This window comes from Calonectris borealis, chromosome 4, assembly GCF_964195595.1.
Source record: "Calonectris borealis chromosome 4, bCalBor7.hap1.2, whole genome shotgun sequence".
NCBI lineage: Eukaryota > Metazoa > Chordata > Aves > Procellariiformes > Procellariidae > Calonectris > Calonectris borealis.
In genome coordinates this window covers 71,520,738-71,538,180 of record NC_134315.1, presented here as the reverse complement: position 1 = coordinate 71,538,180, position 17,443 = coordinate 71,520,738, and the positions used below count along the sequence as shown (strand labels likewise).

The 17,443-nt window shown below is 44.5% G+C and overlaps 1 protein-coding gene across 1 annotated transcript in view; it reads right to left on the bottom strand.

Moving 5' to 3' along the window:
• MAML3 (mastermind like transcriptional coactivator 3) overlaps positions 1-16,849 on the bottom strand; it is a 245,894-nt gene extending 229,045 nt beyond the window's left edge. The window contains exon 1 of the mRNA XM_075150116.1: positions 16,310-16,849. Coding sequence (XP_075006217.1) covers positions 16,310-16,756 — 447 coding nt within the window. The 5' untranslated portion in view covers positions 16,757-16,849. The remainder of the gene's footprint in view (positions 1-16,309) is intronic.
• Between the last annotated feature and the right edge of the window lie 594 nt (positions 16,850-17,443).

Below are 17,443 nucleotides of genomic sequence, written 5' to 3'. Positions count from 1 at the left end.
ATACTTAAAAAACTAATGCAACATCCTCTGTTACAAAGAATGATAGCCTTAGAGCAACGTGACATATTTATTACTATAAAGCACTTGTGAAAGTATGTTTTCTTAATAAAAACTGAACCATCAGTGGACATCATCTATGCTGAATGAAACCAATCATATAGTGACTGCACATAAATATAAACACATATATGAAATGTATTACTGTGAGGAATTTGAAATACGGTATTTATGTGCTTTTACATCAGTTATACCACCCAGACAAATAACATTCACACACAAACACTGAGAATTCTGAAGATTTGGGTCTCTTCCCCTTGGGCACAGGCCCCTGCCACTGGAAGTAAAAGAAGAGGTCTGGTTTGCGCTCATAAATCCTTTATCCTCTTTCTTTCAATCAGAGCCCAGCCCACACACCTCAACGATCATTTGAATCTAATCTCTGCTACACTTGCAATAATATCTTGCATATGACGTGTGGCTTTTAGTGTCTGTATCAGTTTTTAACAGCTTACAATTTGTGGATCCTTCGCTTTCAGGGAGGGAGTGGGGGTTTCCCAGCAGAGATGCAGATAACTTTCAGAAATTTCCCATACACAAATTGCTTTTCTTAACTGCTGTTGACAGAGTATTGCATGATCCCACAAGCGTGCAGCCTTTATCTGAGAAATGACAGGTCTGGATTTCTAAATGCTAGAGTTTAGAAATAAAAACTATACATAGGGAGTATTGGAAAACAGAGCCAGGATGTGCTGACATCTGACAGAAAAAAAAGTTATGAATAAAGTAGTCTTTATAAATGGCTCAAATATAAGCAACGAACCCGTGTTTTTTTCGTGTGCAGTTTGCCAGAACTCAGTTATTACAAGAATTAGCATAGTTCTTTAAGCAAGTATTGGGTTCTGCCTTTCCAAGATATACCCCCAAATTTGTTCTAAATATTACTACAAAGCTTCCACTTCTGTCTCCATGGATATCTTTTACATTGTTTCTTTTCTTATATGTTCTATGTCTCAAAGATGAACTAAATGAAGTTAAATGACCCCTTTAATACCTCATTATACAAACAATCTCTTCACAACATTACAAAGAATAAGAGATTGATTTATATTCATATTCACAGAACAACAAAAGGAACAGAAACAATACATAAAAACACAGCTATCAATAATAAGAGAGGAAATTAAGCACACTATTACTTAATATTACTGAAATACATGAGACCTTCCATTCAGTTCTACAGTCCTAGGAGAAAGAAAAGGGTCTCTCCCACGGCCTGGTGCGTCCTATATCCTAGGTGCGAAACTCGACGGATTTTCCCGTGCTCTTGCAACACTAAGTTGTATCATTCTTTGCCTTTACCTCAAGGCCAAACTCAAACTTCTCGTGATGAAGGCAAGTCAAATTATCTACACTGAGTACAGATACTTCTTGGACAGTTAAAACATTGTGCTGAAAATACATAGTCAGCTACGTCTGTCCTTCTGCCACCCCCCTCAGATGAAAGAGGACAGCTCTCTGCCATAAGGTCCCTTACTGAAATTTCAGTATCGTGAATGCTTACTAATTGAGGAATGTTGCCATCTCAGTATTATGACTGAAACATGAAATACTGTAGAGAAAACTTAGTTCTGTCAACTACCCGAACAATTTAAGTCTGCAAAAGACACACTTTTGGATCATACAAATCCTATTACAAAGCACTCTGAAGAGTTTTTAAGACATTCTTATGGAAAAACATAGTTCTTTTGCCCGAGACAGTAATGGCCCAAGTTGTGCAGGTCCAAGTAGGTCTGATGAAACATGGCATTAATTTTCAAGCTCACCTGTTCAACAGTATGCAACTCAATTAACAATTCCTATGATCTGAAGTTCCAACCAGCCGCTTCACACACTATGGCACCGACGGGATTGCTCAACCAACAAGAGGACGTGATTATAACGAGGGCTTATTGCATTATCAAGTCCGTAAATCTTTCTGAAAAGTCCTGGCTGTTTGGTGGTATAGTTTGACCTCAGGGACAGAAGCTCATTCCCTCCCTTCCAAAAATATGAGACACTACCACCCAAGAGAAAGGAAACCTCTCATAGCCGTTTAGTAATACAAGGCCAGCGGTGCGCTCCTCAGCATTTCTCTCTATATCCATCAGAAAACAGGAATACAGCCAGCCACTAAACCAATGTACCTAAAATACCTAAAATACTTTCCACTTGTTCCACTAGTTTGAGAAATACGCATTGCCTTCTACCTGCCATAGCGATCAAATTTGTAAACTGGTTTATATTAGCAGTGAGTGTATACGCAGAGGCGAAAAAAAAAGGATTGAAATTTAGCAAAACAAAGCTAATCCATCAGGAGAAAAACCCACACCACTTACTAAACTAACTTTAGAAATGTGTAAATGGGATCTGGACATAAAGGATTTAAAATACACACATCTGTCTGTTACTATGTGTAAGAGGTCACTTGGGCAATGGTTTTCATGTGAACAGCTGCAGTCTGTTGGTGACTTCCAAGGAATACGCAACAGGTAACTAAGAAAAGCAAGCCTCCTCTCTGCAGGCTTACATTTGCTGAACAATTGTCATCTAAATTCATTATCCGTGCCACCGGAAAGTGTTTAGAATTCCTCAAGTCTGAACAAAACAACAACAAAAAAGTCACTACCTAATTTAACAACAGTGCAGAAAATCAGATAGCGTAACACACTGTAATGCTTTGATAGACATAAGATCTGGAAAAGCAAGAAAACCCAACTCCAAAACAACCAATACGCCTGATATTTGCGGCCAACCATGAGTATGGCCCTGTTAAAAGCCCCAGCATCAAGCTCTGGCTACTCAGGCTAGCAAAAGCCGAGTTCATTAGAAGCACCTGTATTCTCATTGACTAGCTATGGCCAGCGCTTGGTGAAGCCCAAATACACGGGTGGAAGCAAAGTTCTACTCTCCAGCCCGGTTCAACAAGTCCAACGCCCTCTTAAATATTTCTGGCCCTCTATTACAGCCGATGGTGCTTTGCTCCATTCTGCCTACCGCAATCTGGGTTCTGTCCATCTCCTGACCCACACTTTCTTCCTGTCCTCCTGTCCACTCCCCCAGGTCTCTGCAGTTCTGATGCAGTGCCTTCTCGTTTCTCCTTCCAAACTGGAAGGAGCTGACAGCGCAGAGAAGGCAAACTTTCTTATCTACCACTCCTAGGATGAATGGGATAGCGGTCCTTGAAAGCTGGGAGGAGACACTGGGGGAAAGACCTACCAAGTTCCTGCTAGTGTAGGCGCGAACATGCTCTGGGCCCACATGGGCACCTTCCAGTCGGTCTGTCAGGGCTACAAGGAGGCAGACTAAATCTTCAGCACATGTTAGCAAGCAAATACTAAGCACATCAAAGGTAAATGTACAGAAGGACAACGAAGCTGGTGAAGGGTCTGGAGCACAAGTCTTATGAGGAGCGGCTGAGGGAACTGGGACTGTTTAGTCTGGAGAAGAGGAGGCTGAGGGGAGACCTCATCGTGCTCTACAACTACCTGAAAGGAGGTTGTAGCGAGGTGGGTGTTGGTCTCTTCTCCCAAGTAACTAGCAATAGGACGAGAGGAAATGTCCTCAAATTGCGCCAAGGAAGGTTTAGATTGGACATTAGGAAAAATTTCTTTACTGAAAGAGTGGTCAGGCCTTGGAACAGGCTGCCCAGGGAAGTGGTTGAGTCACCGTCCCTGGAGATATTTAAAAGACGTGTAGATGAGGTGCTTCGGGACACGGTGTAGTGGGCATGGTGGTGTTGGGTTGACGGTTGGACTCGATGATCTTAGAGGTCTTTTCCAACCTTAATGATTCTATGATTCTAAGTTTTTTTTCCCCCCACAGATAATAAAGTAGCTAATCTCCCTCTGCTCTCTATTCCCACTGCTGCTAGAGGGACCACAAATGGCAGACCACAATGTGTAATTCAGATGTACTACAGTTTCTCATTGCAATAGTTTCAAGAACTTCCTAAAAGAGCAGGGAAAACAGTGTATTTTCCCCTAATCTGATTCTCAGATTAAGCAAGTAAACTACTTGCAAATTTCTCCCCAAGTTTCCAACTAAGAAAAAACAGCTTTGAAAATATAAGCAACTGAAACCAGGATTTTTAATTCTTTTTAAAAACTACTACATGGCCTTAGGAAGGCAGCCTTACCATGATCTACATGTGAGTGCAACTGCTGCAACACACAACCTCTGAGGGCGGTATCCAGATAGTTAGTTACAAAACTCTGTGATACACAGCAATAACATATACATTTGACTTAATCATCTGCACTCAGGCTATTAATCCATCTCCACTAGGACAACTGTAGAGACAACTATACTTTGCATTCTACTTTTTTAAGCAGAAACAGGCAAAACCAACCAACCAAAAAAACCCCCACCCCACAAAACCCCCAACCAGTTAAACCAAGGGCAAAAGCAAGAAAGAGATCCTACCCAAAGTGAATTCTTGCAAAAATTCTGCCAATGTGCATTATAAAATTAATAGTATATGGATCTTGTCTAGTAAAGAAAAAAAATTATATTTGATATTGCACTGATAGAAGTTTTACACAATTGTAGGCATTTAGTTTCCTCCCTTCACAACAGTAAAGACATTTGATTCCTAGCTTAAATGTTGAATCTTAAAACATGTCAGAACTCTATATTTGTAAAAAAAAAAAAAAGCATCTCTGAATAATATGAAATATTTTATATGAGTTTGTTTATGCTATGTTCCTCTACAGTGCCCTGTGTATATGACTTAATCATTGTTTTTCACTTACTGGCCTCAGTTATCTTCCTACATTTACAAACATCTAAGTTTGTAGATGAAGAGCTCAGAAAAGCTTCTCTTACCTAAAAAAAAAAAAGCTCATTCTAAAAATGGAAAAAAAATATGAGGTGAAGTACTTTGGTTAAAATTTGTTACATATTCTACTGGTATTTGAGATGACCAGCACAATTTGCTCTTGCCATTACCTTTATGAGCAAGCTAGCCAGTCCAAATCTGTTCTGATAAACTCTTTATGTGACTTTACAACATATGGTCACCATGTGTTCACTATCCACAACAGATAAATAACAGACTTGGGAAGTAAATAATTTTGAAACCAGAAACAATGTCTTCTCAAGTACCACTAGTGAAACCTGACATATGGAATACACTGCATTAGAAATAGCAATACTGCTAATACTGTTGTTTACCTGTTGTGCTAACAGGTTGGATTCTAACAAGTGAGCTAATTCTGAAATAAAACATCTGATAAAGGAGGAAAAACAAACAAAAAACCCCAAACAAACAAAAAAACCCCCACTGAACATCCCATCACTAACTAACTTAAAAATTAATTAAATCACCTACGCTAATCAGCATTCAAAGTACAATTTCATGAAAAATCCGTTCAGAGAATTATAATTTACATAATCTTACTCATATTACAAAGCAAAGTTGGCAGAAGTTGCTCCATCTGTGATTTTTTTTTTCCTGGACCACTTGAATAAAAATTATTATCATATTGCCCAGAGTTGAATTCAGACAGAAGGAAAACAAAACTACATGCAAGTGTCTTTACCTTGGACACAGCAGCTCACTTGAGTATTACCTCAAGTCCCGTATGCAAGTCAAGGTATCACATTCCATGAATAGTGATAGCTTTTACGTGGGCCTTTCATAATTATTTTACCTAGGTTATTATTCTACATGGAATTAAAATGAGCATAAACACATCTGAACAGCCAGAAAAAAAAATATATATACAATTACCACGCTGTAAAGATCAAGCAAAATCATGTTTTTCCTTGTTTTATCAGAGAGACATAAACAAGGTTTATCACTTTTCAGAAGGAAGTTAGGAAACAAACGAAATACGAACACAAGCACTTTTTTTCCCCTCACAGGAAGGACAGTGGTCACCTACCTGATACTGTGGCCAGCGTGATGTCTTCTTTGGACTAGATTGGCGTGAAAAGATACTCTTCTCAGCCTTCTTTACACTTTGGATCAGCACCTCATCCTTACAAGTAACCACATCTGTATTCCCAAAGACGCTTCCAATAAAGCTCTGTCTGGCATTCCATAAAGCGCCCAAGTATTTCACTCCCAAATTAACGACAGCAATGCACCGCAACCACCAGGCTTTCAACTGGGAGCTGACCAGAGAACTGGCAGAGGACAAGGACATAGTCACAGGGGACAGGCAGAGCTTATTTCACAGCTGGCATGGTTCCTTCTGCCTCCGCTTTCCTCTATTCCCTCGTCCTCAGTACCACGCTGTGCAGTTTCACCTTCCACCAAAAATAAACACCGTTTTTCTCCTAGACAGGTAATTTTCCCGCTAGCTTAGTACCACGGATGGGCTCTCCAGGCCAGCACTGGCACCAGCACCGGTATAGGACCGCAGCACGGAGGGAAGAGGAGGAGACCACCCCATTTAACAGCAGCAAACTGTTAACTTGCTTCAGCTGCCTCATCTAACTAACCCTATATGAAGGGACCATAAAGAGGTTAACTAGCTAGGTTTTCCAGAGACTGGGATGTTTTTAGTACCTGCATAATAAAGCTCTTGTATTGTATGCGGCGTGCCATGAGAACGCAGATATTTCATTTGGATAAACTACTTAAGAGACACGTAAACATAAGGTGTTCTTACCACTGGCTTTAAGTAGCATGAAGTTTTACTTCAAAGAGAGTAAGAGACAAGTTTGCCATTCCTGAGGAACCACTTTTTCAAGACACTTGGAATTTTGACAGAAAATGAAAAACACAAAATATCATGTTTCTTGTATTCAAATATCCATAGCAACTATAAAGAAAGACGGTCTATGCCAACTTCCCAGAACCCTTCTCTGGCTGTAACTAGACTGCCATACGCTTTATCACAGTAATAGGTGAGGGAGAGGTGAAGCTTTTAACGCCACTAGTCAAAATCAATTTTGGTTTTGCTATTCTACATTCACGAATCTCCATTATCTCTACCCACTGCTGGCATTTTCCACAACAAAAATGTTAGCGAGAAGGGCAGTAAACCCTAGTGTCAATATAAAGTTTTTTGTTTTGTTTTGTTGTAAGTGAAATGGAGGAGAGAAAATAAATGGATTTTTTGTTGTTTTGCATGATGTAGAATACATATTAAAACATATTAGAAAAAAATAAGCCCTAGTCAACTCACCTGGGGTGAAAAAACATAAAGCCAAATTCTCTCAGGGGAATTTTCAAAACTGCAGCAATCCAGTCTTTAAATAATCTTTCAGCCTACAAACTGGTTAGCACAAATTATTTGTCATCAAAGTAGGAAAAAAGATAAGACTGCAACCTCAGCATGGTATCTCCACTTTTACTGGAACGCAAAGACAGCAAGCTCAGAAATGTCCTGTAATAGAAGGACCTACAGATTATTTTGAACCATTACTTCATATCCATGGATTACATGCCAGAACGCTTCAGCCAATTTGGAGCTCAAACAATGTGGCCGCCGTTCAGTACAGTAGTCTACAGTCTTGCTTACGAGTCCGCTAAAGTCTTCAAAGCTACATTACCTGCTTCAATGACAACTAAAAATATGTATAATGAATAGAGATACTGCTTGCCAAAAACATCATTAAAAATCGGTTACTTAATGTCAGTAGCAGTTTTCCCTATGCTGGCTCAGTCATGCACTGGAATGCAATCCAGAGAAATCAGAACAACAGCCACCAGCTTCAGAGGCAAAAATGAACAGCAGCAAAAATCACAGCTGAAATGTAACAATCTTTTTAGCAGTCTAAAGACAACCACTGACAGCGAAGGCAGTCGTATTTTGAAGTCATTTTCTCAAATACTAGAGAGTCTGTAACCACAATATTCTGCATAAACAGAAGTGGTAGGAAATGCGACAATTTCTCTTTTGGCTAAGTGCTGGTCTGTCCTCCTTAATGTAAGGAAATTTCTTAAACGATTAAAAAACTTCAATACTTTCCAGAAGTCTTCCAGCATCTCATCCGCCATAACCACCTCCCTCCCTCCTTTAGATTAAACACAATGAAGAAGTGCCAAAACATCACAGTGGATTAGATATGAGCTAAAGGAAAAAGAGGCTGAAAATATAGAAAAGGGGTACATATCAGTGGTTCTTAAACTTATCAGACAAGTACATCCCCTTTCACCATCAAAACTGATCACTGATCATAAATCCTTTCACTTTTCAGTGCAGTTTAAAAACCAGTGTATATGTACGTCTGCTGGTTTATATAAACACACATACATAGGCATATTGGCTTCTTGTTGTGATAACGCCCAGGGTCAGAGTAAGGTTAAGGACCAATTCTCTGCTCTTTACTTAGGTACAGAATATCCAAGGACTTTCTGAACAGGCCTGAGATTTTCACAAGCAGCATAAAGCTGATGCAGAAAAGCTACACCTTCACTGCAGCACTGACAGCTGTTCCTCGGAATCTAAAGACCAGAGGAGAATGAAGTTGAATTGTTTTATTAAACCTGAAATGCTCCTGTATGGCACGTAGTTAAAGCAATGTAGGGAGGACACTCAAGTGTGAAGAAGGGAGGAGGGGAAGAGGCACAGCCCAACAGCCCCACCTTCAACCAGTAAAAATACAACTCCACCAAGCTTCAATTCTTGAGAGCTGAGAACCTTATAGAACACTATAGAGCCCTGTATGAAAACCTCACAGAAAGTGGCCTTGATAAAAAGCAAATATGGGAAAGAAAATCCTTGAGCTGCTGGTCTTTCTGTTTATTAGCTTAGTTATTCTGAAAGTCATAAATTCAAACCTCTTTTCTACTCCATGTATGCTGTGGTTGCGCAGAACTGACAGCAAGCCAACAGCGATGATCTATGCTACCAACAGCACCGCAGCATCAGCCTTAGCAGTTACACAAACGTACAGAAAATACAAAGTTCCTATGGGCGGACACAATTCTCCCTTCTCTCAGGTCAACTAAACATTAAAGTATTCTTATCTCCTTGCCAATTTTAACTGTTCATGGTAGCAAACAAAATCAATACAAAAGAGGGAAGTCTTGAAAGGAGGCAGCTCAACCCCTTCCTGAAAGCACAAAATTTCAGCAGCTGCTATCTTATTAACTACTGCCAGTTTAAAAAGACATTTTTCTCTTAACCCCTACGAAACTAGGTTTCAAATATTCAAAAAGCAAACAGGAGCAGTCTGTGATGACTTTTGAGCTACAAACATTGTGAAACTGAAGTGTTTGAGGGGGAAGCAAAGAGTACTCAAATTGATATGCTTTTGTGATTCACCATCTTAGACAAACTAGGAAAATAAATACTTCAAATTGCTAAGACTCCCAAATTCCCACTGAATGTACAAGCACGTTGCTTATTTGAACAGCCTGTGAGATCCCAGACTGGAAAACCGATTACAGGTTCATAACTTCAGTCTGGGATTCTACCTCACATTTCAATTCACAAAACAATACACTTGAAGGATTCCAGTCAGCAGTTCCTGGCTCTCAGACCTGTCCTTAAACCTCTGCTAATCCAAGCACATCTCTCACATGAATTATACATATTAGAGTAATATGCAACCAAATGTCATATACATGCAAGTGGTTAAGTAAAAATGAATTCTGACTCCTTTGCTACTTACAGCCGTTCCTGTTTCGGTGTCTGCATTCAGGAGCAGAATCATGTGCACTGACACCAGGTGTTGCTTAGCTCAGGTAAAACCTATGCTACCAGGTGAGCATGTTTTAACTAATAGGTCCCAGATGTTTATCCTGGGATGAGGGTGAAGTTTCACAAGAGGATTAAGGTGGTGTAAGACTGTGCTGCCCACAGGGAGGGACAGTCAAACAAATCATGGATCCGATCCAGCTGAAAACTAACCCAGAAGAAAAGGAAGAGCGGTGAGCCAGCTGACAGGGGAGGTACGTGAGCAAGGGAGCATTAGCAAAGGGAGGCAGCAAGAAAATATGGCCACCGACAAGGGCTAGAAAGACGAGACTTCCTCAGTGGCGGCAGCTCAGGTTTACACCAGCTTAAGCCACTTGTGAAGCCTTAAGCTTTAGGTCAAGTTACTGTAAATTTAGGTTAACCTAAATACAACCCATTGTCCTTACACAATCACATGTTAATATTTTTGGCTTTGCATTAGCAGAATGAGTTTGGGATGTGTTCCAGCCAAAGTTGTTCTTCCTGAACTTGACAGTGCCTAGAACTTCACCGCAGGACTTTCAACACGTGCTATTTGGTCAAGTTGCAGCTTAGATTTCACTATGACTGGCTGCCATATGTCAAAATACAACTTGCCCTGCTCCAGTTATGGCTCATAATAACCCAACCCACTATCTCTTAAAGGGACACACTTTCTATCAGAGCATACAAAGGTCATTAGAGGTTAGTAGTGCTTGAAGTGAAGAGTCTCTCCATTCCTTTCAGCTTGCTAAGCTGAAACCTACTGTGCTGACTAGCTGCAAAAGGAGATCAACACAAAAACTCCTTGTCCTAAAAGACAGTAATCACACAGGAGCATCAAGCGGGAGTTGGTATGAAAAGGAGAAGAAAAATGGGAGAGGCTGTGGAATAAGAAAGACACTGAGATCCACCCTTACAGGAAGAGCAAAGTAAAAAGGGTTACAGGATGAGTCCTTCTGTGATGCATATGAAAGAGAAGGAGCATTGTTGGCCTGGGATATAATTCTGATATCATCCCAGTTTTGCACTTACTACTGACTTTACCCCAGCGTGAGCAAGATCAGACATAGCTTATTAACTGAAGAGATGCTTAATTCTACTTAGTCATCAGGCATGAATAAGGGCTGCAGTATTTGACCTCTTGTGGAAAATAAAAAGAAACATCTGAAAAATCATCTTGCTTTTTCATCTTTGCAATGCTAGAGAAATAGACATTTCCTATAGCATAACTGATGAACTCCTGAGCGCCTGTAAAGTAAGTTAAACGGCAATATTACATGAGAAGGAACACAAATGTGCACAGATTTATGAACATACACACAGGTACACATTAAACACAGTAAGCTCTTAAAAACTACTCACAAGACTGACAGCATTCTTCGGCACTCAATTTCATTAATGAAATAATCCGTGAATCATCAAGACAAATGAAGAAGTTACACTTTTTACTCGGGATACCTTTTTCAACAAAAAGGAGAGATTGAGGGGGTAGGGGGGAAACTACGTTTCTGTGGTGGACCATCTGCCCACAAGGAAGAGATATAGCCAGATTTCTGTAATTCTGAACGTGTCATTCTGTCCCTACACAAAGCAAGCTGAAAGGATTGGCCTGCGCATCTCCCTTCCCTCAGGTAGAAGGGCACTGTGATCAGTAACTTCCATGAGGCAGTGCATTAGCCCAGAATGGGCAAAAAGCAGTATTGGAAAATACTGTATTTGCCAGCCGTGTTTTCTCTAACTTTAAAGTAATTCTGAATTGGCATAGTATGCTTTGGCAGGGGAACAGAAAAGATGATCTAATAGGTCATTTGACTTCCGTCACTAATTTTTGTGATCTAAACAACATTTTATGTTTATGGTGTTTAAAACTCAATTTCCTAAGGACTGGTTTTAGGGTTAGAAATGGTCAGTATGACAGTAGCTATCAAACCCATAATGATGCTATATAAGAAAAGTCTTGAAGAGCTTTTAAAATAGGAAAAAGTAGCTCCAGCCCCTTTATACTTCACAGTAGAGCTGATGCAAATAAATGTTGGAGCGGGTCCAGAGGAGGGCCACAAAAATGATCAGGGGGTGGAACACCTCTCCTGCAAAGAAAGGCCGAGAGAGTTGGGGTTGTTCAGCCTGGGGAAGAGAAGGCGTTGGGGAGACCTTATTGCAGCCTTCCAGTACTTAAAGGGGGCTTATAAGAAAGATGGGGACAAACTTTTTAGCAGGGCCTGTTGCGACAGGACAAAGGGGAATGGTTTTAAACTGAAAGAGGGTAGATTTAGACTAGATATAAGGAAGAAATCTTTTACAATGAGGGTGGTGAAACACTGGCACAGGTTGCCCAGAGAGGTGGTAGATGCCCCATCCCTGGAAACATTCAAGGTCAGGTTGGACCGGGCTAGATGACCTTTAAAGGTCCCTTCCAACCCAAACTATTCTATGATTCTATGATTCTAAATGTGCATTAGATGGTCAATATGGTAATTACAGATGTAGTGTTTCATTGGACAAAAAAATGACAAAAAATACAATAAGAGCTGTGTCAGGGATAAGAAGCAGAGGTGATATAACTTGCAGTATTTATTATATATTTGGCTATTTATTACTATTTATTATATACTAAATATACATTATTTATTACTTATTTTATATATAACGTGTGTATGTGTATACACACACACACACACAATAACTCTGAACCACACACAATAACATGGATGCAGAGCCAGAAGACTCTTGCACTTAAAGGAGGAAACAAGAAGGCAGATTAGCTCACAAAGAATCAAAGAACTGAAATAATGTGTTGATATTTTCTGGAACCAGTGCTTAGATGAGCAGCAGAGTTTTGGATGGGCTGCAAATTTTCCCAATACTTCCATTGAAAACCAAGCTGGTACAGCATTCTAATAATCCAACCGACAGGCACAGAAAACAACTTTGGCTTTTGCCAGGTTGAACGGGAGGGGGGGAGAGGGGAGGGAAAAAAAGGTCCTCCCAGACATTTATAAACAATTTTAATTTTTGTGCACGTCCCAATCAATGCCTGTACGGGAGCAAACTAGTTCTGAAACCCACTGTTCTCCTCAAGTAGAAGAGGTTGAAATAGTTATAAATCCAGATACTTCAAAACTCAGCAAGTGAAAACTTGGTCTATAACAAGACACAAATTCAGAGTAGATCAGCAATTCATGAAATACAGCCAAGCCTATGCTCCTACATCCCTTTTTGAAAAAAGGTTCCCATTGATAACTGCTTGTCAGTTGACATAAAGTCCTAAACAGTGGGAACTGCATAATCCCTTTCATGAACTCAGGGAATGAGGGTGTAAACTGTGGGGGCGGCGACAAGGAGCATTGTACAGACTGGATAGTTTGTACTCCATCAAATGGAGAAAATCAGAGTGCGTGTCTTTAAATAATCATCTTCAAAAGACGTTTTTTACCCAGCTTGCTGAAGGGCACCTCAGCACGTGTGTCAGCACCAGCTTCTGGGAGGGTTTGTTGGCTGACCGGCCACCCCGACCCAGCACACATCTCCCCTCCCTTCTCAGCGTCTCTCGATTTGGAGAGAGGGACACATACACACTGATAATACTTTCCTTTGATTTGCCCTGATAAAAAAGAACTAGAAACAGTATTTCTTGCTATCCTCGTTGTATTTGTCGTCATTTAATCCTGACTGCGTCATTTCCAACTTGTGCGGTTTAATAATCAGAGGGAAGAACTTAATAATGATTTTGTGTGAAGAGTAAAGCAGTAGCAGATCCATACGATTGTTTCACTGTAAACCTCTCAGCTGGAGTTTACCAGAGAATAAAGAAAGGGAGAAAACCCCAAAATGTAGTCTACTTTTTTCTCATGCCAAAAGAAAATGTTAAATGAAGTTGAACTGTTTTGGTAAATAAAAACCATGATGCACATAAACAGTGAAACTTACCAAGCTGTTATGATTGCTAGAAATGAAGAAGTTGGTTTTGGTTGGGTTTTTTTTTTTGTACTATAGAAAGCATAAACGTCTCAAAGCAAATACTTTTCAATTGCTTTAAAACGAGCAATTTCTCAGGTTTTAAGTATTACTTTCATGTACACATGAATGTTCCCTATCCTTCTTAGACATTAAACAAAAATCATAGTTAACATTCTACAAGTGAAACAAAGCAGACAATGTTTCTAAATTTTTCAGCAGCATTTGTGTACACATTCTTAAAGAAACCCGGTTGATGGAAATGGGTCATTTTTTAATGAAGTATTAGAATTTCTTTTTAAGGTGAAAAGCATAGTGCACAGGGAGTGCACTATTTAAATAGCATTAAGAGTGTAGCACAAAAATGCAGTTACACTGAATATCACAGCAAACTACCCTTTAATTAGGCTACTCTTAGCTCTTCAAGTGTCCCAACTTGAAACAAATTAATAATAGTGAGAGCTGTAACTGCATTTCCTCCTTTTGTTACTTTGTTTCCACAACTTTCACATTATAGCATGGCTTTCTGTATCTGTCCGAGACCTTCAAGGGAAGGCCAGCAAATGAGCTACTTAACTAAAAATCCTGGCCTTTAATGCTTTAGCGTGGGGTTTGGGAAGAAGGGGAAAGGACAACCCACCGCTAGCAAGGGCCCAGAAGCACAGGAGCTGTTCTGGAGCTGGATCTGTACACAGTGCACCACAAGGAAGCAATTCTGAGCGAAGCAATTCTGAGGTCTCCGGAGCCTCCAGCCCCTTTCCTGTATCTTGTGGAAATGGCATGGGATGTGAAAAGGGATTTGAGGATAGTTTGGCTGACGGAAGATAGTCCCTGCTCGTGGAGTTTGATGAGAGACTCAGTTACTGCCCTGGGAGTAGGTGTAAGCCAAGGCAAAGTACTGCGGTGCGGGGAGCCCGGCGCTGCGTGTATTTAAAAGCCTCGGAAAGGCGTGAGGAGGAAGAGGAACATGGTTGTGCCTTGCTGGTAACATCAGGAAAGCAACAAGATGTCAGTGAGGTTTTTCTGCTTCCTGTTTGCGAACCAACCCCCCCGCACACCCACCCCCCCGCCGCTTTGTGTGGCTCCCGCCGGCGCTCCCCCCTCTCCCTCCCGCCGCCGCGGGAGCCGTCCCGCCCCCCGCCCCTGGCTGGCCTCGCCCGCCGGGAGCCGCGCCGGGCGGCCGGGGCCGCTCTCCGGCCGGGGGGAGGCGGGGAGGCGGGAGCCGGGCTCCGCTCCTCCGCGGCGGGGCGGGAGGCGGGGGCCGCGCTCGGCGCTGAGCTTTTGTTTGCCGCCGGCGAAGCGATCCCCACCTCCTCGCCCTCCGTGACGAAGCGGGGCTGCGGGGCAGACAAAGCGCCCGGTTGGACGGCGAGGGGCGGAGGGGAAGGGTGCTGCCCGCGGGACTGCGCGGCGTCGCGCAGGGGAGGAGCCGGCAGGCACCGAGCCGGCATCGCGGCCCGGGCAGGACGGGCTCGGCGCGGCCCGAGATAAACACGTTGCTCCCTGCTTTCACATGCGGAGAGCGGGGGGGGACGAGGGGCAGAGCCGCCGCCGGGACGGCCGCCTCCCCGCCGCTTTGTCACGGAGCCCCCCCCAGGCGGGGGCCGGCGGCAGCTGCCGCCCCGCCGGACCCTCCCGCACCGCCACGCCTCCCCGCGCAGCAGGGGAGGGCGAGAGGGAGGGACGTGCGAGGCTTGTAAACCACACGCTGCCATCGCACCTCCCCTCTCCTCCCTCCTCCCCGCCGCCCATTGTGCGCCCGGCAGACGGCAGAGACCCAGCTGCCCCGTGCCCGCCCCCGAGCGCCGGGCACCCCCGCCCCGGCACGGCCCGGCCCGGCCGGGGGCGGGGGGACGCTTCAGGACACACACGCGTTTCCCCCGCGGCAGAGTCGCCCGCTTGCCCCCGCCGGCCGAGACAAACACGCCGAGCCGCCGCCGGCGGCACCCCACCGGAACGACGGGCGGCCGCGACCTGCTATAAATAAGGCTCAGACGGAGCGCGGGGCCCGGCTCCCCCCGCACCTCCTTTTATTATTCATCATCGGTGCAGCCTGGGAGTGGGAAACTCCGCTTCCTACTTGCCGCTACGCTCCTGCCGGCTCAGCCCCCGCCCCTTTCCCCCCCCCTCCGCTCCTCGCTAAGCTCCTTAAAACCCAAGGAAACTTTAGGAAGCGACTCAGCTCGAGCTGCTGCTGGCGTGGGGAGCCGGGCTCCTGCACGCCGGGGCAGCCCAGGCGAGAAACCTGCCCAACTTTTCCTCCCGCCGCCGCCCCAGCCTGCGGAGCCAACTTCCACCTTCCTCCGCGGCGGGATTTAAAAAGGCAGCCAGCAAAGGCGCGCAGCCCCCGCGCGGAAAAGCCGTCGCAAAACACGCACGCACACAAAACCCTCCTCAGGCTTTCGGCAGCCCCCGGCGCACGCCCGGCACCGCTCCTTCCCTCCTCCCCCGGGGCAGCTCTTCCCTTCTGAAAGAGACGGGGGGGGGGGGGAAAGTTTGTCCGCTCCCCCCGCCCCTGCCCGTGAGAAGTTGCGAAGCCAGCCGGCAGCCCCCCGCTCGCCCAGCCCTCCCGCGGCCCTGCCGCCGCCAAAGTTGAGCCGAGCCCCGTCCCCCTCCGGGAAACACCGGGGGCGACCTCCAGCTCATCCCGGCGAGAGACTCGGAGCGGACAGCGACCCCCCCGGCCCGCATCCCCTTACCATGATCAGAGTGTGGTTCCTCTGCTCCGCCGTAGCAGGCTCGGCATCTTGCTGCTGCTTGCTCTGATGCTGCTGCTTGCTGCCGCCGGTGCCCGTTTTCTTGGCCCTCTGCTCCAGGGTCCGCTGGTAGAGGCTCACCGTGTCCCTGCGCTCCAGCTCCAGCTGCTCCGCCTGGGCTTGCTGGTACCTGCTCTCGCAGTTGACATGGTGCCGCCGGCAGCCCTCGATGCGCTGCCTCAGCCGCTCCACCACCGTGCTGTGCTTGGGAATGCCGCCGCCGCCGCTGTTAGCGTTATTGTTACCGGGAGCCGCGGCAGGAGGACCGTGGGGAGTGCTGTTAACCCCGATACCGGCCCCGCCGGCCCCGCCGAGGCTGCTGTTCAGGTTATTGTTGATGCAGATACTGCTGCCATTCGCGGCGGCAGCGGGGGCTGCAAAATCCCCCATCCTCTTCCCCGTGCACACTATTTTGGAAGAACTTTTTATCCTACCCTTCACACACACACAGTCTCCTCCGGGGTCCTGATGGGATACTTTTTAGAGAACCGGGGGGGGGGGGGAGGGGGCACCACCATGTATCAGGGAAACAGCGATCCCAAGCAAATGTTTCTCTTTCCCCCCAGCCAATCCCTCTCGAGAAGCTCCAAAACATTAAAGGGGGGGGGGGGGAGGGAAATAAAGAGAGAAGGTGCTAAAAGGTTATCACCAGCAACACAATCAACAAACACAAAAAAAAAAAAAAAAAAAGAAGCACAACAAACTAAGCAGCAGCAATTCGGGTAGCAAACTCCAGGAGATATCAGACCAGTTCCTTTCCTCCTTTTTCTTTTTTATAATCCATTATTTCAAAATAGATTCCGTGAGATTTCCGGAGGTTTTGCCAAAAGCCTTCTCTCCCCATGTATAAAGAGAAACACACGCGCCCCTCCACATGCACCCACATATACACACACACCCGTTCACACGCACGTTCGCACACACACATCCAAGCACAAGCAGGGCACACACGGCACACTCACTCGCACTCCCCGGCATCAAAAGACAGGCAAAGCCGCTTTCTTATTGTATTTTCCTTCTAGAAAAAAGTTTTGGTGTTTATGCCGCACCGCGTTCGCAAAGTACTTTGGCTGCTCA